Source organism: Vicugna pacos, chromosome 5, assembly GCF_048564905.1.
Source record: "Vicugna pacos chromosome 5, VicPac4, whole genome shotgun sequence".
Classification (NCBI taxonomy): Eukaryota; Metazoa; Chordata; class Mammalia; order Artiodactyla; family Camelidae; genus Vicugna; species Vicugna pacos.
In genome coordinates, this window is record NC_132991.1 from 49243195 (window position 1) to 49270878 (window position 27684).

Genomic DNA, 27684 nt, shown 5'->3' on the forward strand with positions numbered 1-27684 from the left:
AGATTATTCTGTGGCTTTTAACTTGAGTTACTTATTACATGATGATTCTATTAACTGAAATAGAAATCTCAGAGTTGGTAAAGATTTGGGGCAGGATGTGGTGGAGATGGGCAGTGGGGACTAATGCTCGGAAGCTGGAGATTTTATACACAGATACATATACTTAACACATATAAGTGGTTAATGATGAGTTGAGTTAATATGTTAACCTATAATTATCAATAAAGTGAGTTAATATATATGAATATATAATATGATATATTGAGATGTGATGAATGATGTGAGTATACAGAGATGTATATACATACATTTATATAACAATGATTGTTGGGACAATCATCAGAGTTCTTTTAGATACCTTCCATTTTGCACTCTAGAGAAAGCACTTGGAACAAAAATCAAATAGAATTTAGGTTTCCTGACAGGGAGATGGAAAGTTAAGGAAAGTAAGATGGGGAATGGAAAAGGAAGTGAAGTAGAAAGGAAAGCCTGAAGCAGTTTTTACCACCCACTTTGGATAGTGGCTGTTTCAAAACAATCAGATGATGATCCCCCTCATTTCTTCCTCTCAACTGTTGGATTCAGAAAGATCATCCAGTTCAATGGCTTAATTGTATGTGTATTTATCTAAGAACCAAGAAGTTAAGGAACATATTAGAAAACAAGTGTAGCTTGTGCTTCATGGTTTAGAAAATAAACTCCAGAAAGTAGCCTCATATTGATAAACTCACCCATAAAGTACTTCACGGAGTTCTGAACAACGAAATAGCTGGCAGCCAGCAGGATAATTTGTGAAAGGAGAACACACGTAAACACCAGTGCTGAGACAGTGCCTCAGGACAGAACGTCTACTTGCCTGCTTCCTCGACTAAGCACGAAAAGAAATAGAGAGAATAGTAAGTATATGAGCCAGAAAAGAATAAAAGAAGTGAGAGGAATTGCTTAGACAGGTTCATGGAATGGAATAACATTGAGCAGGGAATATTCAGTTCAAAGGACTAAAGAGTTCCTAATGTTGACAGCAGCTAGATGTGGAACAGTCTTTTCACTTTTTCAGTCTAGTGGAAAATGCCATTGACAAAGTCACTTAAAATTGATTGACTGAAACACTAAAGAAAAGCAAAAGAGGGTAAAATATTAACTTTGGCAGGAGAGAGGGCTAAAAAGACATTCCTCATTTCTATTTTTGGCATCCACTGAGTAAACTAATCAGTTTACACCCGACTGCCCAGTTTAAAGACGATGAATGTAGTCTCTAAACTGAGTTAAGAGCTTGATGAATCAAAGCTTCTACAACTAAATTTCAATCTTTTCTCCCTCTTTCCCTTAAATGAAAAGAGGCCATGAAATACTATACATCTGCAATAACCAGCTTTTTAAAATACTCAAATCACACAAAAAAATTAGAAGTTTTTGTTTGCAGCAATCACTCTAATAAAATAGAGGAAAAACAAAAGTTATTTTTGGAGCAAGGAAACTGAGCAGAATTTTTTTCTTGAAATGATACTTTTTTTTTTCTGATTGTAAAAAGTAATGTATGGAATGCCAGTAGATATGGTGCTATAAGTGCATGCTTTGATACTTCTGCTCTCTTCCAGAAACAGAACAAAGGTTGATAAAATACAGAGAACCAGAAAGACATCTAGATGTTTGAGGGCTGAGAAAAGAGAAGGGGAAGGGAGCAGGGGAGAGAGAAAACATCTCTAAAGGCACAAGCCTTAAGACTTAGACCTACTGTGCTCTAAGGCCAGAAATAGGTAGGCAGCAATGGTTGGGATTTCAGCTTCTTCTGGGGTTTGGAAACTAACAGTGTTCCCTTAACACAGGTGACCAAGCTTCACCCCCAAAAACTGAATCAAGCTGCTTCTGGCTTAGTGTAATCACACAGCAGGAGAGCCAGGACACCAATATAAGACCTGGTTCTTGATTAGAGGCCAAGGATCTGTGCAAACTATTAGACAGGGAGGAAAGACTATAAGAGAGAATTGAAGAAAAGAGTGGCACAAACAACCTCCCATTAAAATGAGCTCCAATCCCAAATTCAAAAACACATAATTAATATTAATACAGACAACTAAATGAACAACCTACAGAACTGGACAAGAAGACCATCATAAATCACTTATGCTGAAGATTTGAACACCCCTCTATCACAGAATGATAGATGAAGAACAAAAAAATATTAGGAATATAAATGATTTGAATATCTTGTTCTTGACTATGGGTCTTGAGGGAAAGTTAGGTGGAAAAAAAAAAAACCCTTTTGGAAAAGACTTTCCTCCTGAGAAAAAAGAAAAATACGTAAAAAGAAGTTTCCCTTCTTCTTCTGGGACACAGTTAGAGGATGACATGCTTCCTGGAGCTGTGCCAGCCTCCTGGACCATGAGGGTGGAAGCCAGCCAGTGAACGCAGACTACTGAGACACACACAGGAAAATAAACAAAGCCTGGGCTCTTGGTTATATCATCTGCCACTGCCCCATCCCCAGAACCATCTCCTGCAGCCTTCTTAACATGTGAGATACAAATGTTCTAATTGTTCAAGCCAGTTTCCTTTGTAAATTCTGTCACTTGCAGAAATCCCCCAAATTGATCTTTGAATTAAAATTAAAGCAATTTCAATAAAAATCTACAGAGTTTTTAATGCAACTTGATAAGCTGCTCTTAAAATATATATGGAAAAGCAACAGGTCAAGATTAGGCAAGCCAATTTTAAAGAAGAATAACATTGGGAACTTGTCCTATCAAATAAAAAGAGGATTATAAAATTATAGCAATTGAGAAAATGTGATACTGGTGCAGAAACAGAGCAATGGGACAAAATAGTGAGCTCAGAAACAGATCCAGGTATATGTGAGAATTTGATATAACAGAGAAATGGAGGTAAAAATGGTTCTGAGACCATTGGTTATATATACACAGCTTTACACTGTACCCAAAAATGCTACATGGATATAAAAGACCATAAATACCAGACGGATTAAAGAAAATATAAGAGAATGTCATTATAACATGGAGGCAGATGAAGATTTTTTTCAAACAAAACCTGTAAGTCACAAATCAAAAAGGAAAACTGATCGATTTGACACATTACAATTAAAATATCCCACGCAACCAAGATACCTATTGGGAGAGACATAGCCCTGAGTGCACCATCTCTGCGGTGCACACCAAGACCACAAGGCCCAGCTTGCTCTCTCTCTGGTTCATTTCTCAGGATTGTGCTCACAGTGAGCAATCTGAGTGATAAAGTATCATCTCTCCCCAGACAAACACTAGGTTATATTACCACTCAGTGTAAAAAGGATCTCTTCTCCAAGCACAATGTTCCTCTCTAAGTACATGCCCACTGTTCTTTCGCCTTAGTTCTACATTGGAATGCATTCAGTACTCAATACTAGCCTTATTTTATGTCTTCTCCATTGCTTGCTTGGCTCTCATCTTGAAGAAGGGCTTCTTGGAATTATGTTTCCTGTACTCTTCTTTGTATATTTAAAATGTTTATCTGTGACTTACATAATTGAATATGAATTTGGCTGGATTTTAAATTGTAGAGTCATATTTTCTTTCCCTGAGGACAGTATATCACTATGCTCTCTCCTTGCTCTGGAGAATGCTACCAGGAAGTCTACCACCAGAATGAATTTGCCTCCAGTAGATGACTCAATCTTGTCGAGATGCCCATAGAATTTTTTCATTACCTTTGAAGTCCATTAGTACTGAATGTGTTTCAATGCTAAGCAGTCCACATCAACTTTGCCTGAAATGTGTTCTTTCAGTCCGTAAATTCAGCTTTGCCTTCACTTCAGTAAAATGTCCTATTCTTATTATTTTGACTTTTTCCTCCCACTTCATTTGTCATTTTCTCTTGAGATACCAGTTATCCCTAGTTTGGACCTTCTTTATTTTGAATCCATTTTTATCATTCTATCTTATCTTTTATACTATAATTTTTTCCATTTCACTTTCAATTTTATTCTCCATGCCCCTGAAAATACCTTATAAGTTCTTTTCTTCTTCTTTGATGTTTCTAATGTAATATTCATGTCTGTATGGTTACATATTTTTCTTATACTTCTTTCCAAGTTCTGCCAACTCAGTTTTCTTATCTTTTTACTGCTAATCATTTATTCCTTGAGTCCTTATATATCTTCTTTGAACATCTTTTTTTCCCTGAGAGATCACACTATCTTTAATTTCATTTCATGGAAAACTATAAGCAATTTTTCTGGTGCATGTTCTTCATTTAGTTTTTGCTTTCACATTCCCTTCCTCTTTTTCCTTCTAGTATCTTTGCATAAATCCCATGCTGGTGGCTTTTTGTTATGTGCTCATCTTTAAGTGAATAATGGGGGATGGGTGATGGCAGCACAGTGGGTTAGGGTGACTGCACTTGAATTCTGTCTGTTGTCTTTGAGTATTCTCTCACCAACACACTCCTCTGGGCAGTGATTCTAGCTCTTGCCTAGTGGAAGCTTCCCTTGCTTTCTGTGAAGTCCCAAGTGACACAGGTATTTCTGTGTGATGAAAGCCTTACATTCTCTTCAGCTGACCAAGATTAGCAACTGCAAGGTGACTTGCCACTCATACTGTCATGTATCCTGACACACTGACAGCCTTGTCTGCAAGACAGCTTGTCTGAAAGTTTTCTGTTTCCATCCCACGTCTCCTGCCACTGTATGGCTGCAAGGAGGACTGAAGAAACATCCCTGAGTCTGCCCAGGCACCAGCCCTTACTGCTCCAAGCAGGTATGCACAACTAGTTTTGATGAACACTGTTCTCTGTCCAAGATGGCTGAACACAGGCACCTCACTCAGCTTTCTACTTACCCCACCCAATTTTCACTGCACTGGGCAGCTCTCCCCACTTTATGCGGGGCATGGGTGGGTGATGATTGGGAGCATAGGTTATGAATGTTTCTTCTTTTGTGGATTATAAAGTTTTATTTCTTGCCCTTGGTGTTTTCAAGTTGGTCCTTAACTGCTAAAAGGTAATATAAATCCATTTAGCAAATCCTTTCTCCTGACACACTGACTTTCAAGTTCACTCTCTTACTAGAAGGTCCAGTACCTGCCCTTTTTTCCCATAAGATGATAAATTTCTGACTCTGCCTAGGAGGAGAAGATGTAAGGACACATAACTCAAAGGGAGAAAATTTAAATTCCATCAATTCAATAGGTGTGAAAATATGATCTCATTTATGTACCCATATTTTGACAAGAATCACTTCCTTTTATCTTTGTTTTTTTCTCCTTTATTGTTCACTTAAAATATATCAAGGATATTTTTCCTATAAATATAGCTACACATCATTATTTTAAAGGATATATGGAATTTCATTATATAAAACTTCTGTTTGACATTTGAGTTATACTTTCACTACTCTAAATACTGAGCTAAACATTCTTATGTACTTGTTATGCTCTCTCCTCCATCTCTTTCATTCTGCTAAATTTCAAGAGGAGGAATTGCTAGTGCAAAGGCTGTGCCATTTTAAAACTGAAGTATATTTCACCAAACTGATATCCATAAAGGTTACCCCAATTTAAATTCTCATCATCAGTAATGAGAATGTCCACTTTCTCATACCCATACTCATCATACCAATCTGATGGCTGAAAAATGACAGAGGTGTTTTAGTGTACTTATATTCTCTAAAGAATTGCATGGATGTTTTAGAAAGCCTTTACCCACCCAATGACTATAAAACAATATTCACCAGTATTTTTATATTCTTTTTTAAACATTAAATCTTTGATCCATTTGAAATTTATGTTGACTTTATAGAAATAGGCAAAAAGGTAGGCAGCTCATCTTTCAATGTTGTTAAGGAAGCAAAAGCCACCCAAAGATTACCTAGGACAGAGATCTCAAACTACTGCATGCAGCCAAATCTGGCCCACCACCTACTTGGTAAATAATGTTTTATTGCAGCACAGTCATACTCATTCTTTACGTGTCGACTAAGACTGCTTTTGTGCTACAATGGCAGATTTGAGGTGCTACGACAGAGATCGTGTGACTTGCAAAGCCTAGAAAATTTACTAGCTGGAAATTTACAGAAAAAAATTTGCTGATCCCTGATCTAAGGAATGTCCTTAGTTCTGCCCTTGGTTACTGCTTATTAAAGACTCCAGACTTGGTAAAGTTACGTGTTAATACTTGGATTTTCTCCAGTAGAAATACAAGTAATTTCTATCCTATGGAAAAGAAAACTTTAAAGGTTACAGTTTATGGCCTTGTTTTTGTTCTAAAGAGTTTTGTCTCTAAGAAATCTTATCCTAATATTGCCTATAAATACCCAAATTCTCAAATGCTGTTTGGACTGATTTTAACATATTATTTGTTCTCTCATAAATTAATGAATTAAAAACGATCTTTGATATGTATTTACTTCATATTTAAATGAAAGTAATGATTCTGCCTTTTAGGAAATTATGTTTTAACAAGTATCAGGTAAGAATCCAGTTTTTTGAATCTGTTTTCTCCTAGATTGCCAGCTTTTTGTTTCCAAAACATTTGTACAACAATCCACCAGTCTCCCCACCAATCTAATTTCCAGTGCTTCCTTTGTCATATTTGTGTATTGACTGTAAGAGGATTGACTAATTGGAGAATATCATTTGTATAGTAATTAGAAATTTCAAGGGCCACAGACATAGCTGTATTTTTTAAAAAGTGACTTATTTTTCTTGTAGCAACTGAGTATCTTCTTGAGTCCCAGTTCTGCTAGCTGACAGAAGACAAAAGAAACAATTCTGGTCAAACTCAGCCACTTCAGATTTTCTCAGTCATTTCAGATTTAAATTCATTTAGAAATTTTCACCAGGGTGACATGCAGCTTTCTGGCTTCTTTGGAGCAAAGCAGCTGATCCATATAGTCATCCTCTCACCCAGGGTTGAAGCCCCATCTGCTGCCCCTTCCTGCCTTTGTTCAGTGAGAGCCTGCAGCCGGCCAGGCACCAATGAGCACCTCACCTCCTTGCATTCCTTTAAGGAGTTTTGAAGTCAGGTAGTGAGAAAAACTCTATCAAGTTACTTAGCTCTCAGAGCCTTAATTCTTCATCTGTAAATGAAGCTGATAATACCTCTCTCATAAGGATGCAGTGAGCATCAAATGATCTCAAATGCTTCACAAAGCATCTGGGAGCACGTCATGAATATGGGCTACTGCGGCGGGGGGTGTTCCCCAAAGGTTCCACTGAGTTTTACACAATCACAGGATAATTGCAAGGCCATTATTTATTTAAACACACCTGCTGAGTAGAAATAACACCAAACTCTGTTAAAATACGGAGAAACTCCTAAACGTTTTAAGCATATATAATTTTTTTAAAAAACTTAATGTTGTAAGTTTTACAATACTTATTATTAAGTCTCAAAAATGTACCTTAAGGTTCTTATTCTTTGAGGAAAGCAAACGTAAAGGCAAAGACAATTACCTTTTCTAAGTGAAGTACAGTAAAAAAAATTCTCTGTGGTTTTAAAATGGCACTTAATTGCTAGACAATTCCTGGCCTTTGAAGAGAGTTCACGGCAAAAATATTAAATTGCTGCTGAGGGTTTAGACATTTAACTTTCAAGAAGTTAGATTGATGATGATAATCATTTCCAATATTGTCGTGTATTTACCCAGTAGATTTCCCACAAAGAGCCAGAAGGCCTAACAGAACCTGAAAGCCAAGGTGTGGCAGGCCTGCCGTCTGGACCTAGTGGGCTACTTGCCCTTCGAGTAACAGGGGCCCCTGCACAAACAGGAAAGGAGCCTCCTCCACCTGCTGGCATGCACTGTGCAGGTGTCCACAGGTCTGAAGCAGCCGTAAAAGACCCTGAAAACTGCATGTCAGAAGCAGCAGGATAAACCTCGGCTGGGGAGCACAGCCCAGCTGAGGCTGGCCGCTCCATGCAGCTCAAGTACAAAGGGCTGGGCTTCTCCAGTGTTCATCTGCTTCCCCACTTCCCATGCCCATATGAGGGCTGGGAACATTGCGTGGACTGCAGTCCATGCCCACGAGTGCTGAGGGCCCTCCCCTTGCCCGGTGAATATGATGGGGGACTGGCGCCTGAGCTTCTCCTCTATCCAGCTCTGTGAGATTAGGCCAGCCCTTCCATCCGTTAGAGCCCTTACCTGCGTTCACAGGGTGGGGCTAGAGTTCTAAGGTCCCTGTCAGCATAAGGGTCTACATTTCTAAGGTAACAGCAAAGAAGAGGGTGTAGGTTAGTGATAGTGTGCCATGCTTGGCATGCAGGAGGTCCTGGGTTCAATCCCCAACACCTCCATTAAGGAAAATAAGCAAATAAACTGAAATACCCCTCCCTTAAAAACAATTTCAACTTTAGAAGAAAATAAAGTGACAGTAGGTCAAAGCTGAAAATATATGTAAAGGAAATGAAAAATGAATTTTATAAAAAATCGCCTCATAGTTAGAAGAGGCACAAAAGAGTGGTTCAAGTCACAATTTCCCAAACTTAATTACCTCTAAATAGACTAAATTTTATTTCGTTAACGCAGATGACAGATACAAGACAACTTACTGGTGACTCAATGTCCTCGAGGAGTAAAACAGAACAGCGTTCACATTTCAACAGAGTTTGGGCCCGATGCATTATTTTCTTGACAATTTTCTCCAGGTCAGTCTGTTCTTCAAAGAGGTCATTAACGACCTCTAGCAAAGCCTAGGAAAGACGAAATGAGTGTATTTAGGCGGCCTATGGACTGACTTAAAAATTTTTTTTTCTCTTAAAATTCCATTTGGTCTTTGCTATAAAAGTATAAATATTTTTGTGTGGTTAATTTTTAAAGTGTTAAAGATTGTGCTAATGTATTTCCATCATTCCATTTTATAACACAGTTTTGAATTGCAAAATATGACTTGAGAATATGCCAGTCCATATAATCTCATATAAATTCCACATACAGAGATATGACTACATTCCAAACAGTTAATGACTACATGATCCCATATAGTCATTAGTTACAGGCTTTTCCACCGCCTACAATAGATTTTCTGTAATGTGGCTAGGTATAAAACCAACATTTTATACATAACAAATACCTGATTCTCTCCAATGCACATTTATTTCAGAAAATTACAAAGCATCTCTTTGTCATCCTCAGGAAGATATAGGTTCACGGTCAAACTCGAGACTTATTTTCACTAGCACACATCTCTCAAAGAACTCTGAAAGAATTATAGTGGTGGATGCTAATTAAGTTTCCAAGCCTTCAAAAATATAGATAAAATGCCCATTAATCCCTTTGCACAAGAAGAAGTATTGCTTCATCCCAATCTGTCCAGGAGAACACTTGCATGCTATTACATAGCTCAAGAAAGAAAACACCATTAAAATTTCTGTTTAAACAACAGAATGAAAAGCATAAAACTTAAAGAAAAAAGCTTAAATTCTAATTAGAAGACTGTGTATTCATTTAAAAATGAAACTGTAATAACCTGTCATTTTATCCAGCTAAGTGAGCTTGCAATTTACACACTGAAATCGTATTTATTTAGAATTTTTAATTACTTTGGCATTTCCAGAGATTGAAGAATAGTGGGCTAAGTACAGGTGGTAGATATATGCCTCTATCAGAGTGCAATCAGAAAATTACACAGCCAATGAATTGGCCAGAGGGTGCTCTTTTCAATAGAATTTAGTAAGATATGCACTCTTGAGGCTCACCTCTCACAAAAAGATTTCATGGGTTTTCAGATTCACATATATTCAGGTAGATGGTGTTGACCAATTTTCAACTTTGGTAATGAATTTGATTTGTCCTGAAACCATTTGAAATATGTGAAAATTTCTTCTCTGAGTCTACTGAGGTAGAAAAGCATCTGAATGAGTTAAGGGGTCCACAAAATGAGTCTAGTTTACCGAGCATCTAAAAGAGGGACAAATATCCTAGGTAGCATTTTCTCTACAGAGAGCTTGTGAATATGGCTAAGGGCCATGGAGTGCTCTATGATCCCAAAGCAAAGAGAAACACCAGGAGGTGAAAAAAGTTTTAACTGTATCCTGACCGTTTGGCATTCGGACAGCAAATCGCTGTAAGAGGTCAATGTGCAATAATTTCATGTGCAAACAGAACATTAAAAATGAGGCAACTGTCTGCATAATTACCAACAAAATTCCCTGTTATTAAGGCAGAAGACATTATTTCCTTAATCATCCAGACTATTTCTTCAGATGGATCACATTAACTGAAAAATTATTTAACTTTTCAATTTGTTGTGACTGTGTGGATGGGGCCTCTGGGACCCATATACAAGAACATTTATCTCAGAGGAAAAACTAATTGTGCCTTGAGTCTTACACTGACAAATTACATTATAGTAATTTTATTGTTTCTAATTAAAAATTGCTGCTTTACTAACAAGCAATAGAAGTTTTACAAATAACAATGCAGACCAGCTCCAGAATAGGAGAAAAAGAGAAGAAAATCTAGGATGATATGTAATTCAACAGACACTGGAAGCCTTGCACAGTTGGACACTCCCTACTCCTTGATGTCACTTGCATTTTCCCCCTTCTTTCTCCCCACGACCTTCTTTTGTTCCTGGGCTCAACCCTGAACCTCTTCCCTTCTCTTTTGCACATATTCTCCCCCAGTTAACCCAGCTGTACCTGAGTTTTAAATATCACCCAGATGCTGATGGTTTCCAAATATTAATCTCAAGTACTGACACCTCCACAAAACTCTAGACTCCTGTATCCAATTGTTTACTTGTCAGCTGTATAAGCCAAAAGTCATTGTCACTCATTTCTCATATCAGTAAGCATTGTATATTTCACTGCTAATTTTTTGGAGAACCTCTCACTTCTTGTCCAACTACATTATTTTTCCCCTCCACCCAGCTTTATTGAGCCATAGTTGACATATAACTTTGTGTAGTTTAAGGCATACAACGTGGTGATTTGATACATCTATATATTGCAAAATGAGTACTACAATAAGGTTAGTTAACTCATCCATCACCTCACATAATTACATTTTTGTGTGGTTAAAACATTAAAATTTATTCTCTCAGCAATGTTCAAGTACGTAATACAGTATTGTTAACTACAGTCACCATGCTGAACATTAAATCTCCAGAATTTATTGAACTTATAACTGGAAGTCTGTACACTTTGACCAGCATCTCTCCTTCTCCCCTACACCCCAACCCCTGGCAACCACCATATTACTCTGTTTCTATGAGTTTTTCTTTTCATGGCTCCAATATATATGTGAGATAATACAGTATCTGTCTTACTCTGTCTTGACTTATTTCACTTAGCATAGTACCCTCAAGTTTCATGTTGTTACAAATGGCAGGATTTTCTTCTCGATTATGATTGAATAATATTCCATTGTGTGTGTATGTGTGTATGTATCACAATTTCTTTATCCATTTATCTATTAATGGACACTCAGGCTGTTTCCATGTCTGGGCTATTGTAAATAATTTTGAAACAAACATAAGAGTGCAGATATCTCTTTGATCTCTTTGAGACTGATTTCACTTCCTTTGGATGTATCCAGGGTTGGTGGAGCATACAGTAGCTCCATTTTTAATTTTTTGAGGAATCTCCATACTGTTTTCCATAGGGGCTATACAAATTTATATTCACACCAACAATTCACAGTTTCCCTTTTCTCCACATTCTCATCAACACTTACCTCTTGTCTTTTTGATAACAGCCATTCTAAAAGTGTGAGGTGATATGTCATTGTGGTTTCAATTTGCAATTCCCCAATGATGTTGAGCATCTTTCCATGGGTCTGTTGGCTATTTGTATGTCTTCTTTGGAAAAATGTCTATTCAGATCCTCTGCCTATTTTTTAATTGGATTATCTGTTTCTTTCTTTTCTTATCCTTTCTTTTCCTTTCTCTTCCTTTCTTCCCTTCTTTCTTCCTTTCCTTTTGCTATTGAGTTGTATGATTTTATATATTTTGGATATTAACCCTTTAGCTGATATATATGATTTGCAGGTATTTTCTCCAAGTCCATAGACTGCGTCCTCATTTTGCTGATTAGTTCTCTTTCTGTGCAGAAGCTTTTAAGTTTGATGTAGTCCCACTTGTTTACTTTTGCTTTTGTTGCTTGGGCTTTTGCATCAGATCCAAAAAAAATCACTGGAGTTTTTCCCCTATATTTTCTTCTAGGAGTTTTACAGTTTCAGGTCTTACATTTAAGTGTTTAATCTATTTCAAGTTAATTTTTGTGAGTGATGTAAGATAGGAGTCTAGTTTCATTCTTCTGCATGTGAATCCAGTTTTCCCAGTACCATTTATTGAAAACACTATCTTTTCCTCATTGAGTATTCTGGGCTCACTTGTCAGATATATGTCGACTGTTCGTGCTTATGTTCATTTCCAGGCTCTTGATTCTATTCCGTTGGTCTATGTGTCTTTAATGCCAGTGCCACATTATTTTGATTATGATGGATTTGAAGTATAGTTTGAAATCAAGGAGCATGATGACTCCAGCTTTGTTCTTTCTCAGGATTGCTCTGGCTATTGCAGGTCTTTCCTCTCTGCTCTCTAGACACATGAACCAAGGTTTCTCTTACCCCAGGGCCTTTGCACTTGATATTTCCACTGCCTGGAATGTTCTCCCCAGATCTTTCTGTGGCTTTGCTCCTTCATTCCATTCAGGTCTCTGCTCAAATATCTTCTGTTTATAGAGATCTTCTTAATCACCTTCTGAAATAAACATCCTCCCAAACTAACCTTCAATGACTGGGTCATTATAACACTTCATTCTGCTTTATAACACTTATCATTACCCAATACCATATTATTTTTTTATTTGTTTGCTTCTCTATTATCTATTGTTTCTACTAAAATAGTAAGTTATATGAAGGCAAGGACTTTGGACAGACAGTGTCTGAAGAGAATCACAGAATAAATATTTGTTGAATGAGTAAATGAATACATGAGGATGCAAAGATTCATAACGCATGAAGTATTCCTTAAGGAATTCAAAATGTAGTTGGAGAGGAGGGCTATCAATAAATATCACACAGTGTGATAAGTGTCCACAATAAAACAATGACAGTATAAACAAGGCAAAACAACAAGCAAAGAAGGAAAGACTAAGTGGAAGAATGAGCTGGGTCCTGAAGGAAATGCAAGACAAATGGAAGTGGGAGGGAAAAGCTGGACACAAGGCATTGAAAGCAGATCGGGAAATGTGGCTAAGGGAGTGAGAAAGTGAAACAAAAAGTTTTCTGGAAACTGAGGACGATGTTGCTGGAGTGCCAAATAAAAGGAGGAGAATGGTAAGATGTAGGGCTAAAGATGAAAACTGCATCCAAGACAGAGAATAGGTGTGGTATGTTGTGCTAGAGAAGATGGCTGTAGAAGTCAAAGGTTTACTGTCAAATATTCATGTCATAATTCTTAGCAAATGAAACTTTTAATCAATTTACTTACCAATTAACTGAAGATGTCCAACCCTTTTGAATATCTTCTTGTTAAACATATTCTAAGGTGTGACAGTAATTTTCCTATATTTAAAATTATAGTGAGCCTAATATAATTTAATCTCTATTTCATTATTTAGCAATTTTTTGAGTACCAATCTCTGTTTTTGTTTTTTACTACTTAATTCTATAATTGGTGAAGATATATGAGATCAATCTCCCCCTGTGTGTTTCTTCATAATCCTGTAAGTTGGTGTTTGCAGCATTATTGTCCAGTTATCTCGTGATGCTCTTCCAAAAAAGCTTTCAATTCACAAACAAGATTTGTGAGGTGGGGTGAAATCATCCATAACATACCTTGCTTCTTAAAAGAACTAAACTGCAAAAATATCACTATATTGTGTTATTGTTTCAAAGCTATAAGTAAGCAAAAATACATCTGCTTCTTTGAAAGATAGATGTAAAATTAACGTCCTTTTTAAAAGAAGCCATTTCCCCCAAACAACAACAAAGAATTTGTATCCACTTCTATTTGGGTTTATAGCTTAAAGGGGATCTTCACCCATAGATCTGAAGGATTATACAAAAAAAAAGATTCCTGGACTATTCAAAGATCATCTGCTGTTATTAAAAGGCATAATGACTCACAGACATGGGGAAGACAGAGAGCTCTGAGCTTTCCCCAACGTTTCCTTCTACTCACCCTGCTTCTTTCATATTCTTTCCTTGAAGCTGCAAACAGCTGGGCATTAGATATGGCGATTCCACAAAATGGAAGATACATTTGCATTACCTGGTGGCAAAGACAGTATTGAGAGCATTAAAACATCACTGAAGCAAATTCCACTTTCCTGCATATGCTTGATGGTAACACTTCTTTTTCAACCACAGAGATTGAGTGTGGTGTTGTAGATACTAGTATCTTAACTTCAGAAGGAATATTTTTCAGAGTTAACAATATGATGGTCTCATCAAGCTTTAACCAGGGACAGTCACATCTATGAAGAAATAAAGTGAACCAACAGATTCTTATGGCTATGATACAGGAACCATGTCTAAATCATCTTTGTATTCCTTCCTCGAGCAATGAAAAATGAGTAAATGGATGAACTCTGATATATTTAGAATTTAAGGCAAGTGCTCACACTTACCCTTGGAGGTAGGCAGGATATAAGCCAATTTCTTTGTACATATGCATCTGTAGCAGGGATCTCAGCTCGACCTTGGAACTCTGTCAGCTACAGACTTAGGTATGCCTATTAGGATGGGCCCAATAGGAACATAGGGCCAAGGGCCTACAAGCCTCATGCACAAGAGCTCAAATTGTACCCACTACTCTGTTGACATAACTGGACATGAATGCAAATTGGTTGGTCCTACAGAAGCTGTTTGAGAAAAGGTTGGGTATCCTTTAAGAGAGCACGCCTCCTGTGAGAAGAAACAGCCAGGTGCGATGGGCCTGATCCCAACAAAGGCTTTCTCATTCCAGGGGGTCTAGGTCTAAGGTTTTCAGTACTGCCTGGCACGCTCACTCAAACTCATCTCCACATTCTCTGATGAGAGAGACAGGGAGAGGAAGAGAATGCTCCAGGTAAAAACCGAAAGAATGATTTCCTTAAACTCTTCACAACGTAGGACAATGTGACAAGTGACACTGCTTGGGGACTTTTCTAACATAGAGGGACAAGAGCATGTGGGCATGTTCTATATGACAGTCAGTCTCTGTGTCTCTCTGTCTGTGTGTCTGTCTCTCTTTCTCATATACGTGCACACCACCACCCCTCTATTCACTATGATGCCTTGTGAAGAGTACACAGCAGTGGTAAAACCGAGCAGTTCCTACCATGCCCAGAAGAGGGCAGTGCAAGTGCTCACTGCTGGTGAGGGATGGAACCAGCAGGTACAGATCTGCTCAGGAGCAGTGAGACAGTGAGTCAGTGAGTCAGTGAGTCAGTGAGACCCTCCTGGGATACCTAGAACACAATTACCTGAAGTGGGAGGTGGTTTTTAAAGGGCTTGAGATGAAGCCCTCTAAATCACAATCCCTATCACTTCTTTCCTATTAAAATCTTGCTTTGACTACCTGGGCATATTTAATTCTGACTGAGTGTCCCTAAAAATAATTCAGAAGGCTGTAGAAGGGACTGCTGAGGCCCCACTTTTTTACTGAGATATAGCTGATGTACAATATTATATAAGTTCCAGGTGTACAATATAGTGATTCAGTTTTTAAGGGTTATACTCCGTTTATAGTTATTATATAATATTGGCTATATTTCCCCATGTTGTACAATATATCCTTGTAGTTTATTTTATACCTAATAGTTTGTACCTTTTAATCCTCTGCCCTTATCTTGCCCCTCTCCCCTCCCCTCTCTCCACTGGTAACTTCTAGTTTGTTCTCTAGATCTGTGAGTCGGCTTCTTTTTTGGTATATTCACTAGTTTGTCTTATTTTTTAGATTCTACATATACATGACAACATGCAGTATTTTTCTTTCTCTGTCTGACTTATTTCACTTAGCATGATACCCTCCAAGTCTATCCATGTGGTTGCAAATGGCAAAATTTTCATTCTTTTTTATAGCTGAGTAGTATTCCTATAGTTATCACATCTTCTTTATCCGTTCATCTGTTGGTGGACATTTAGGTTGCCTCCATATCTTGGCAATTGTAAACAATGCTGCCATGAACATTGCGGTGCATGTATCTTTTTGAATTAGTGTTTTCATTTTTTTCACATATATATCCAGAAGTAGAATTGCTGGGTCACACTGTAGTTCAATTTTTAGTTTTTTTGAGAAACCACCATACTGTTATCCACAGTGGCTACACCAATTTACATTCCCACTAATAGTGCATAAAGGTTCCCCTTTCTTCACATCCTCATCAACATTTGTTATTTGTGGTCTTTTTGATGATAGCCATTCTGACAGGTGTGAAGTGATAGCTGAGATCTCACTTTCAAAGGGAGAGAAACAAACAGTGACACTGATATTAGGTAGAGGTTAAAAAAAACAGTGAATTGATTTTTACAGATTTTTTCAGGATAAATTCTTTCACTGAATCTGATCATATATTAGTAAACTAATATTTAATGAGAACCTGCTATGTGCCTGACACTCTCATGTCATTTCTTCATTTGAATCTCACATCAACTCCTCATGGAGGAATGCTGTGTACATTTGAGAGATTAGGAAATCCAGTAACGTGCCCAAACCTACAAAGGAACTCAGGTCATCTAATTCTACAACTTGTGATCATTCCTTACAACATGTTGCCATCTAGAACTAGATGTTATTTTCTGTCATCTCCTCTTTCCCCTTCCTTATTACTCCCCTTCATGCCTTAGGAAGTATGTCGATAAGCCAGTACAAAGCTGTTGACATAAAGGTGCCAGATAGTCTGCCAGAACTTCCCTGCCTTTGCCAGAAAAAGAACCACTTTCAACATCACCTATATACACAGACAGCACTTTCCTTGCAGTTTTGGTTTTTTCCTACTGTGGAGATAGTGACTATGATAGAGGTGGAAGGGAGAAGATATGGGTTATTTAACTTAACTTTCCACTTCTTTCTTCCTCCCTCCCTCCCTTCTTTATTTCTTTCCTTTCTCCCGCCCTCCCTCCTTAGTATATTTATTTGACTTCTGGAACCAAGTATAGATCAAGCAAGTAGGAAGAAGAAAATGACCAAGTGAAAATATGAAATGTTTCCTAATATATCATAAGCTTGCTTTAATTAATCTGTAATACCAGTATTTACTGAGCTCCAAGCATTGTGTATCATTAAAAAGAATCTGAGTTTTAAATTAGATGACCATTGTCAATTATGTGGCTGTTCTGTGTGAAAGTCAACAGGTCACTCCACCTCTCTGAACCTATCTCCTTATCTGTAAAATGCCTGGTTTCATTGGCTAGTATTTCTGGTTCTTTTTAGTTCTAATATTTGGTGATCCTAATAATTAGAAACATCAGTGAGCGGCAATATTCTGTTTGCTACAGAAAACAAAGAATTCAATAAATATATTCACTTCTTATTTAAGAAATAATCATTTATAACAGTAATTTATATTGACAAAGTCCTTGGAAATGATGTTAAGCCTTTTATATGTACTGTGTCATTTGATCCTCACGACTATATACACAATTCACTCCATTTTTCAGATGAGAAAACTGAGGCTTTACAAACTTATCAAAGTTGTTGAGAGATATTCTCCATGTGTCTCTCACATTTCTGCACATCTTGCAAACAGAGGCACTGGATTATCTTTCAAGGGTTTTTATACAGTGAACAGCCTTGAAAAACACAGCAAAAAGCAGAAATGTTTACTATGCAGTATAATTAAGATAATGTCTCTCTCTGAGGCAGAGGTCAGGCAGGTTTACTGTCCATTATAAAAGATTTAGGTTTCCTACATTTGAGGTTCCTCTCCTGAAACACATGTCCTGTGTAATCTGTTACTAAACATTTTATCCCAAGCCAGAAGCACGTGTTTATATATCATTGAAACTACTATATTTTTCCATTTGTTCTGCAGGTGTATACATATATATGAACTCCAAAACGCGGTTACTCAGTACTCGCAACTGTAGGGTAAGATTTGTGAACAATTACTAGAGTCAGTGTTAAATTTCTTTACTCTCTTTTTAACTGAGCCATTTGCTACTGATTTTACTTTCTCATTCCACTGATTCTCCCCTTTATTACATTACACTTCCTTTACTTTAGAGATTCAGCTAGAAATTTTATGTCCATACTTAATAAAATCTACATTTACCATCTTTAGCCTCCTTATAAGTAAGATAAAGACCTTGGAATACTTAACTCGCAACACTACTTTTCTGGTATACATGTTACTCTTTTTCTAGTTCTATCTTGTTTTGTTACTGAAAACTGAACATTACTGTTATTATTGTTATTGGCCAATGCTTATTTTGATTTATCTACATGTTTACCAACTTTTTCCTCTTCATTTCTTCCCTCCTTACTTCCTGAAGACTTACTTTTTGAAGACAATATTTTAGGATGTTCTTTAGCATTGGTGGTAAATGCTTTGCTTGTTCTGTATAAAAATATCTTTATTTTATGATCTTAAAAGGTAATTTATTTGGGTGTACAATTCTAGGTTAACAGCTAATGTCTCTCAGTACTTAGAACACATTATTTTCCTATCATTTGCAGTTGACGCTGCTAAAAGTCAACTGTCAACCTAATTCTTTGTAAATTATCTGTCTTTGTCCGGCTTTTAAAAGAAGCTCTTTATGTCTTTCATGGCCAATTTGTACTTTCCCAGCTTCAATGAAATGCTTAGTTGACTCATATAGAACTCTAATACACACACACACACATATATATATATATAATGTAATACATATAATAATGATATATATATATTACTAAAGATTGCTGTGGATGGAGAGGATACTATCCCTTCATGACACATTGCAAACTGAGAGGAGATCTTTATTTACAAAGGGAATGATCTATACTGTGTCATTCACTGGCACAACAATTCAACACTCTGGGGCCAGACTCAGCTCCACTATGAATACCCTGATGACAATCTACAAAATGTCTAAATAACTGTGCAGGAGAAGCAGTCTGATACATTTTGAAAGGAGGGAAGAATAAGAAGCTGAAATGGTATGGAAACAGAGATAACGAAAAACAAAATACTTTTATATCTTTTTTCATTTCCAGTGTAAAAGATGTCTTAATAATAAATATATATATTGCTCTATTCTGCTCTTTCCGGAATCCCCTTCCTCCAAGAAAAAAAAAACTAATTTGGCCTTCACCATCTAGTTTCTGAATGCCAAAAGGTCTAAAAAGCCTTAATGACAAAGAAGCTAATGAGTCTGTACACCCTTGTGCAGCACTTTTCAGCTTGAAAGCACTTTATGAACATTGGCTAATTAATCTTTACAACATCCCACTCAGAAAGAGAGTTAAATTGAAAATCATTAAACAGTGTGAAAAAGTCACTTTAGCCCTGGAAACTCATGAAAAGTACCACTAATAAGCATAAAATCTGAGCACTGGGACCGTCCATCAACGTCCTAAAGAAAGACAGTAGGTACTGAGCACTTTCAGACTTACAGACCACAAAGAAAGGCTATTCCAGTCCCAGGGTCTCGGCTGGTCCAATGATACATCATTAAAGAACATCGGTCTACACTGGAGGTTCGTGGTGATGGGCCGGGGCCAACCCCTTTATGGACCCCACTCCTGAAGGCAACACAGCTGGACAGGCCACATTACTGTTAGCCTAATGGGTGAGAGGTCTTCCCCATCATCAGGCAACACCTCCTTTCTTGTGCAGATCCTGAGATCAGTGCTCTCAGGACGCTTCTGCCCTCAGGCATTAACTGTAAGGCAAAGCCTCACTGATTTGGAACTGGGGATGTTTTAATAGTTGTAATTCAAATGCTAAATAAACTCTTCAAGTAGAGTAATTTGGAAAATTAGGCATCAAAACAGGAAGCAGTTACATTATTTTCACATAATGAAACACTTTCCACATCTTTCAGAAACAGAGTATTTGAAATAGTAAAAAATTAGTTTGAAGTCTTCTAGAGACTCCAGAGGAAATTCCTACTTCCAGAGGTATAGTTTGGTTCACGATAATTTGTTTCTATGCAAATTCAGTAAAGATAATAGGTTGGGGTTTTATTTCAAGAATCCGAATTATAAATGCATCTTGTCAACTCACACAAAAGTCTAGACTCTTGGCTAAAGCATGTCTTTATCTCTCAGAGATGTGCCTTCTTTGAAGAAAAGTCTCCCAAAAATACAGAGGCATAAAGTACAAACTTTGTTTTAAAAAATTGGCATAGAATAGATGATACAATTACATACTTTTGGAAATTGTCCACTTTAAGAATTAACACTGAAGAGAATAGAGTAGAGGGGAGAATTTTATTCACAAAAGATGAGGGACAGCAAGATGGAAAATAAGGAAGGAAAAGTTCTCTCTTCTTCCGCTACCCCTTCTGAGGAGGGGGATGTAAGTGCTTCTGCTCTCATCCCTGGGTATGAAAGCTGGGCCCCCCAGAGAAATTGGAATAAGCACACTTCCACTATTCTCACCTCTCTCCTTGAAGCTAGTACTGGCTAAAATATCCACCAGAGGCCAAGTTTATCCACAGTAGACAAGCTGAGTCCAGTTTCTGGCAAGCAGCCATACTGTATCAAATGCCTACTCTCTTGGACTTTTTAGAGGCACTGGCCTGCTGAGAACTTGAATCACACAGGTACTAGTCACATCAGCCAACAACCTTATCTCTATTTGACCCCATTCCCCACTCCCAAGACTTTGGAATAATCACCCTCTCGTGTCCAGAGGCAGTTCTGAATTCTCACCTTCTTATTCACAGAAATTCATCAAAGGTAAAACCCTGAAAGAATCCATTTCAGGAGCCAGGTCCTTTCTAAGATAATTTGTATTGTCATAAGATTTCAACCAAAAAAAAAAAAAGTACTCATATTACCATAACTCAGAGGTAACCACTATTAACATTTTGGAGGCTATCATTCAAGTATTCCTCATGCTCTTCCTCTCTTCATATAAACACGAACAGGCTTATCCTATATGTAGTGTTTTGTCATTTGCTTTTTTTCACTTTTTATAACCAGCTATCACTTATTATGAACAATCTTTATGGATGCAAAATATCTCACTATAAAGTCCAGAAAAAGAAAATGTATAGAGAAAGAAAATAGGTTAGTGGTTGCCTGGTCTAGTGATGGTAACAGGATGAACTGTAAATGGGATAAGGGATCCTGTTGGAGGTATGGTCTAAAAGTGATTTATGATGATGGTTGCACCACTCATAAAGTTACTAAACACCACTGAACTGTTCTTTGAAATGGGTGCATTTTATGGTAGGTAAAATATGCCACAGTATAGCTGTTAAAATTATCATTAAAAAGTCCTACTCATTGTATGGATTAACATCATTTACTTAGTCAATCATCCACTGCTGGACATTTAGGTTGTTTCTAACTTTAGATTAACAATCATGGGGTTAACGTCCTTGCAATTAAATCTTTGTACATCCCATGATTATTTGCTTAAAACAAAGCCTTAATATTTAAACTTATTTCTTTAATTTCACACACATGTATGTGGCACTTCCTCTGTTCCAAGCAATATTCTAAATGATTTACTAATACTAATTCATTGACATGTGTGTACACATTTAAATAACTCCTAAAAATACACACATTTTTAGTTTTTGTTTTAAAAATCCAACACTATAGAAGCACATACAATAAAATGACTACTAATCCCCCTTCATTTCCTGTCCTGCTACCCACTCCCCTCCCAAGGAACAACCCCTGTGAGCATTTACAGTGTATTCTGGGTCCTCTTTATGAACTGCATACATACAATATCTAGTTTTAGGTGTGCTGGTCAACACAAGGGGGATCAGACTGTAAGTTATATTCTAGACCTTTTTTTCACTTGGCAGTGTATCTTGGAAACCATTAATGTCGTTTCCAATGAGATCTACTTAATTCTTTCTAATAATCTCTGAATACTCTAGGAAGTGGATATACCCATTAGTAGACATTCACATTGTTTTCCAGTTTTTCCCCATTACAAATAACACTATCATGAACTTCCTTACAGATATATCTTTGTGCACCTGGAAAATACTTCTGTTGGACAGATTCCTAGAAGTAAAATTTTAAGGCTGAAGAACATATGCATTTAAAAAAATTTAATAGCTACTGCCAAATTATCCTCCAAAAAAGCTCTACCAATTTATACTCTTACTAACAGTAATCCCCTACTCGTATAACATTGGATATTATCATCCTTTTAAAATGTCTATATGACAGATTAAATCAGTGCTCATTTTTGTATTAACTTACATTTATTGGATTACTAGTGATTTGGAACACTTCGCATAATTTGTTGGTTTTCTCTGGTTTCTTTTCTAATGTGGTCTATTTATCTTTTCTTGATTTTTTACTGGACATTCCTCTGTTTTTATTGCTTAGTAAGGACTCTCTATATTCTAAGAATATTAACCATCTTTCATGTTTGAAAATCATGACTCTTTCTTGATAATTAGTAATGTCATCTATGTGATACAGTCCAATGGGCCTACAAGCTAGGATTGCTTTGTCTAAGATGAATAGATATTATGGCTCAGTAAACTTGGCCTATTCCCTCTTACTGGATGAAGAAATTTTATAACAATATCTACCTATGTAACTCTGTCAAGGTTATTCTTATAAGCAAGTTGACCTACATATCTCAGCCTGCCCAGTTGTTCCATTCGTTTTTGTAACTCAGAGCTTCTGTAAGAAATCAGTTTGAGCAACAGTTTGAACCAGGCATTCTTGAGTCCAGCTATCAATACCCTTACAATCTCCCCATTTACCAAGCACAGGTATAAAAGCAGGAAGCTACACTACATAGTAATTTAGTCATGGTATCAACACCCTGATGCTAGAAAAATTCTAATCTAATTAATGTATGAACAGAAAAATTCTGCTTAGCTATCTTCTGATGAGAAATATATATGTTTTCCTTTACATTTGAAACATATTTGCATAATTTCCTCATTAGTAGCACAATCCTTCCTTTCACCATCTCACTTATCTAGAGCTTTCTTTTTTCTAACTCATGGCTCTTAAACTAGTAGACATTTCATATAAATGGAATACCATAATATTTGGCCTTTTGTGTCTGGCTGGCTGCTTTCGCTTAGAATACTGTTTTCAAAGTTTATCCATGTTGTAACATGTATCACTACTTCATTCCTTAAAAATTTTTTAATTAATAGACTTTATTTTTTAGAGTAGTTTTAATTTTACAGAAAAGTTGAGCGGGAAGTACAGAGATTTCCCATATATCCTCCCTCAACATACACAGTTTCCCCTATTATTAACATCTTATCTTATAATAACCTTTAATGAAAAAGAATGTAAAAACGAATATATGTATGTATATGCATGACTGGGATATTGTGCTGTACACCAGAAGTTGACACACTGTAACTGATTGTACTTCAAGTTAAAAAAATCCTACATCAGTGTGGTACACTTATTATAATTAGTGAGCCATTACTATTAACTAAAATTCATAGTCTGCTTTAGGGTTCAGTTGAGATGCATATATTCTTTGTGTTTTGAGAAGTGTATAATGACATGTATCCACAATTACCACGTCATACAAAACAGTTTCACTGACCTAAAAATTTCTTGTGCTCTGTCTACTTATTCCATCCTCCCTCCTCCTAAACCCCTAGCAACCAGTGATCTTTTTACTGACTTCACAGTTTTCTGTTCCCAGAATGTTGCATAGTTGGAATCATATACTATGCAGCCTTCTCTTACTGGCTTCTTTCACTTAGCAATATCCACTTAAGGTATCTTCATGTCTTTTCATGGCTTGATAGCTCATTTCTTTTTATCACTGAATAATATTCTATTATATGGGTATACTACAGTTTGTTTACTCATTCACCAACTAAAGGACACCACAGTTCAGTTGCTTCCAAGTTTTGGCAATTTTGAATGAAGCTGCTATCAACTATTCTTACAGGTGTGTTGTGGTATTATTGTTTTAATTTGCAGTTCCCTGATAACATATGATGTTAAGCATCCTTTCATATGTTTATTTGTCACCTGTATACCTTCTTTGGTGAGATGTCTGTTCAGATCTTTTGCCCGTCTTTTAATTGAGTTGTCTGCTTATTGCCGTGTTTTACTTCTTTATATATTTTGGATACCAGCCCGTTCTCAGATAAGTGTTTTGCAAAGATTTTCTCCCAGTCTATAGCTTGCCTGTTTGTCACACGTTACTTTTGTATAAACCTTATTAACCAGTTTTTGTTTGTTTCTGTTTTAATTCCAAAGAACTTTAGGCTTAAGCAAAGTTTCGACATACTTCCTCATCTACTCTCAACCTATGTCAATATCAGCCCATCCAGGTCACTATCCTTTTGTCCAAGCCCAAGGAAAAAGGTATGTTTTGTCCATGGAGGTCAGTCATTTCCTGGAGTTTTTCATTCTGTCCTTTCTCCTGGGTAAGATCCTTCCTCTCTATCACCATCATTTCTGTTCCTCTCCACCTCCTCTTCTCTCCCTTCAAAGGGGACTGTGTTCTCCTTTGCCTGGTATTACTGTTTCGATCTTCACTGTATGACTTACTTCTGCTTGTCTCCAGGTCTTCCAGCTTACAACCTTCAGTCTACAGGAAGCTTGTCTGTAACTTTCCAATCACCAGATCACAAAATCCATCAAAAATTCTAAGTCCTCTCTGAAGCCTTTAACACTTGATCACCAGCAGCTAGATATTAAAACCTTGGTTTCCATGCACTATACACTCCTATTTCTCTTTCTGTGTTTTTGATTTTCCCATTTAAATTATAATCCCGGATTCAGTCTTGGCTTTCTAGTCCCTTTTTACAGTTTCCCTCTGAGGATTGATTTATCCTTACAACCTAAGAATCCTACAAAATAAGGTGGGTTGGCTATGTAAGGATTAACCTTTGAACAAGAGTCAGCTAGGAAAGACAACAAACTTGTTACAGCTAGATATTTAAACTTCCTTCTGCTTACTGGCTTCTCCCTCCTCACTCTTGAACTTCGGTCCATCGCTAATTCCCTTTGCCTCTGACTTCACTCTCCTATTTTCCCAACCCCACTTCCTCTCAGCCCCTTTCTGCTGTTTCTCAGATTTAAGTTTTAGAGTTTCTGATCCTGATCCACTAACTTGAGCTCTGAACACATTTGCTTCCTCTGTTTTATACCCTAATTTTAGCATTCCTGGTCCTACATTGAATCAACTCTAAATTCAACCATATTAACTAAACAGGTGCCAAAGTCTCTTTCTCTTAGTAACCTTCAATAGTCTTCAGTAGTCACCTCTGGGACGATTCTCAAAGTTGGCTCTCTGGGCGGAACTCTTCTCTGTGCTCTAGCTCCACATCACCAGTTGCCTACTGGACATTTCAACTTGGAGGTCTGTATACTGCCTTAAATTCAGCATTCCAAAACCAACTCTGTCATTTCAATTCCCCTCTCCTCCTGCGGAGCTTCCTCCTCCAAAATGTCCTATGTGGCAAAAGGACCATTAATGATTTCATCACCCAGTTCCAAACCTCTGAAGCTCTCTTTGATTGCAGTCTATATATAGCATAAGCACATCACAGCAATTTAGCAGGTTTTGAGCCTCCATTTCCACAACAATGAACTTCTCTGACACAGCATTTCCATCCTTCATCTTCTCTGGATTATTTTAACAGTAGCTAAGAGCTAAGACCCTCTCATCCTTACAGTGTGTCAAGAACTCATTAATCTCAGGTTTTCCATCCAGAAAAGTCATTAATTTAAACACACTGACTGCTGATCCCAGTGTGCCCTGTTGTAAAGAACATAAGAGATAATATAAGTACCTTCTGCATATTAAAAACTAGGTATTTTTCAAACTACTTTTGTGTGACCAGTTTTATACCATATACAGTATTCTTTTAAAATCTCACTAGAATTCATCAGAAAGTATCTCTTAATATTTGAGACTATGGCTAGGTCGTTTATAGATGCTTATGGAAGATACGTAATAATCTCAAGAAAAAATAGTGAGGAAATGTAAAATTGCTATTCAGAAAAATGCATGAGACTCAGAGGGGATTCTTCACTTATCTATCTTTTTTTCATTTTCCAAAAATAATTTACATCCAAATGCAACATCAATGACATGGATAATAAACCACACTATTTTTAAATTTCCAGCAATATTCTCCAGTGGAGAAGAAACAGAGAAGGCTATGATAAATATGCTTAGAGCATTAATATTTAATTAATGGAATAGGACCCTAAAATGAATATTATAAATGTAAAAGCCTTGATCAAATCCATAATTTGTGTCTATGCAACTAAATCACAGAACTGATACCTAGTAAATTTAGGGCGTTCTTACCGGACAATCTTGAGCACAGAGACAGCTAAAAGTCTGGCCTAACAACAGACAGAACTTTGTGAAGGGCTAATCATTTACTAGCAGAGTGGCATATTAATCCAAAGAGGTGATGGGGAAGCTTTCTATGTGGTTCATTGGTAGTTCAGCCAAAGTCTCTCATTCTGTATCTTAGAACAGTCCAGCTAACAAGCTAGGAAGCGATCTTCAAAACCAAAATGCTTTACGACCCCATCCTCACCTCCCACTTCCACCCAGTTTCAGTCTGTCAGCAATATAGGCTCATTGCTTCCTTTAGGTGCTATTTGTCTTCATACTTCAATAACTTGTTTTCAGGGCTAAGTTTCATATGAGGAAGCAAAAGAATAAAAATACTAACCCAAAGAAACAGAAAGAAGGAATTAATAAAAATAAAAGCTGAAAATAGTAAATGGGAAAACAACCAGCAAAACTGATAAATTATTCCAGAAATGGTTCTTGTAGGGAAAATCAATAAAACATATAAGTTACTAGTTTGTTTAATCAGAGGGAAAAAACCCACGAATATACTAAAACAGAAGTGATAAAGAAGCACAGTGCAGAAAAAGAATTAAAAGAATTATCATAGACTTCTCTGCACAACTCTAAATTTATATACTTGAAAATCTGATGGAAATTTGTGAATTTCAAATAAAATATAAATTAACAAAGTTGAGTCAAGAAGAATGAAAAAATTTGACTAAAACAATCACCACAGAAATAAATTATAGAGAGTTGTAATGGAATCATTTTCAAAAGGGTGCCAGGTCTAGACAGCTTCATAGGCAAATTCTTTCAAACTTTTGAGACCAAGGTAATTCCTATGCTATTCAAAATTTTCCAGAATCCAGAGAAATATAGAAAACCCTCAAATATTTTTTGAAGACACAATAATTCTGACAGCACATCCTAATAAAAATAGCATAAAAATTAAACTTAGAAAAGAAATCCAATTCATTATGAAAACAGTAAGAAATATCCTAAATAAAATATTAGAAGATTAAATATATGTATTCACTGTACTACATCATTTTACATAAGGGACTTGACCAACCACAGATTTTGGTATCCACAGGGCTCCTGGAACCAATCCCCCAAAGATCCTGAAGTATGACTGTATACATATTTGTATATTAATAAATTGAATTTATCTTGCAATAACATATAATGGAAAAGAATCTGAAAAGAAAAAATACATATTTATGTATATGTATAACTGAATCGCTTTACCGTACACCTGAAACTAACATTGTAAATCAACTACACTGCAATAAAAATAAAAATTAAAAAAAAGAAATGCAAAAACAAAAAAAAGAA

General features: G+C 36.7%; 1 protein-coding gene across 1 annotated transcript in view; it reads right to left on the reverse strand.

Moving 5' to 3' along the window:
- The window catches only part of PDE11A (phosphodiesterase 11A), a 359091-nt gene that overhangs the window by 198626 nt on the left and 132781 nt on the right, over window positions 1–27684 (reverse strand). Inside the window, exons 3-4 of the mRNA XM_006210208.4 lie at window positions 14115–14204; window positions 8536–8676 (exon numbers count right to left, since the gene is read on the reverse strand). Coding sequence (XP_006210270.2) covers window positions 8536–8676; window positions 14115–14204 — 231 coding nt within the window. The remainder of the gene's footprint in view (window positions 1–8535; window positions 8677–14114; window positions 14205–27684) is intronic.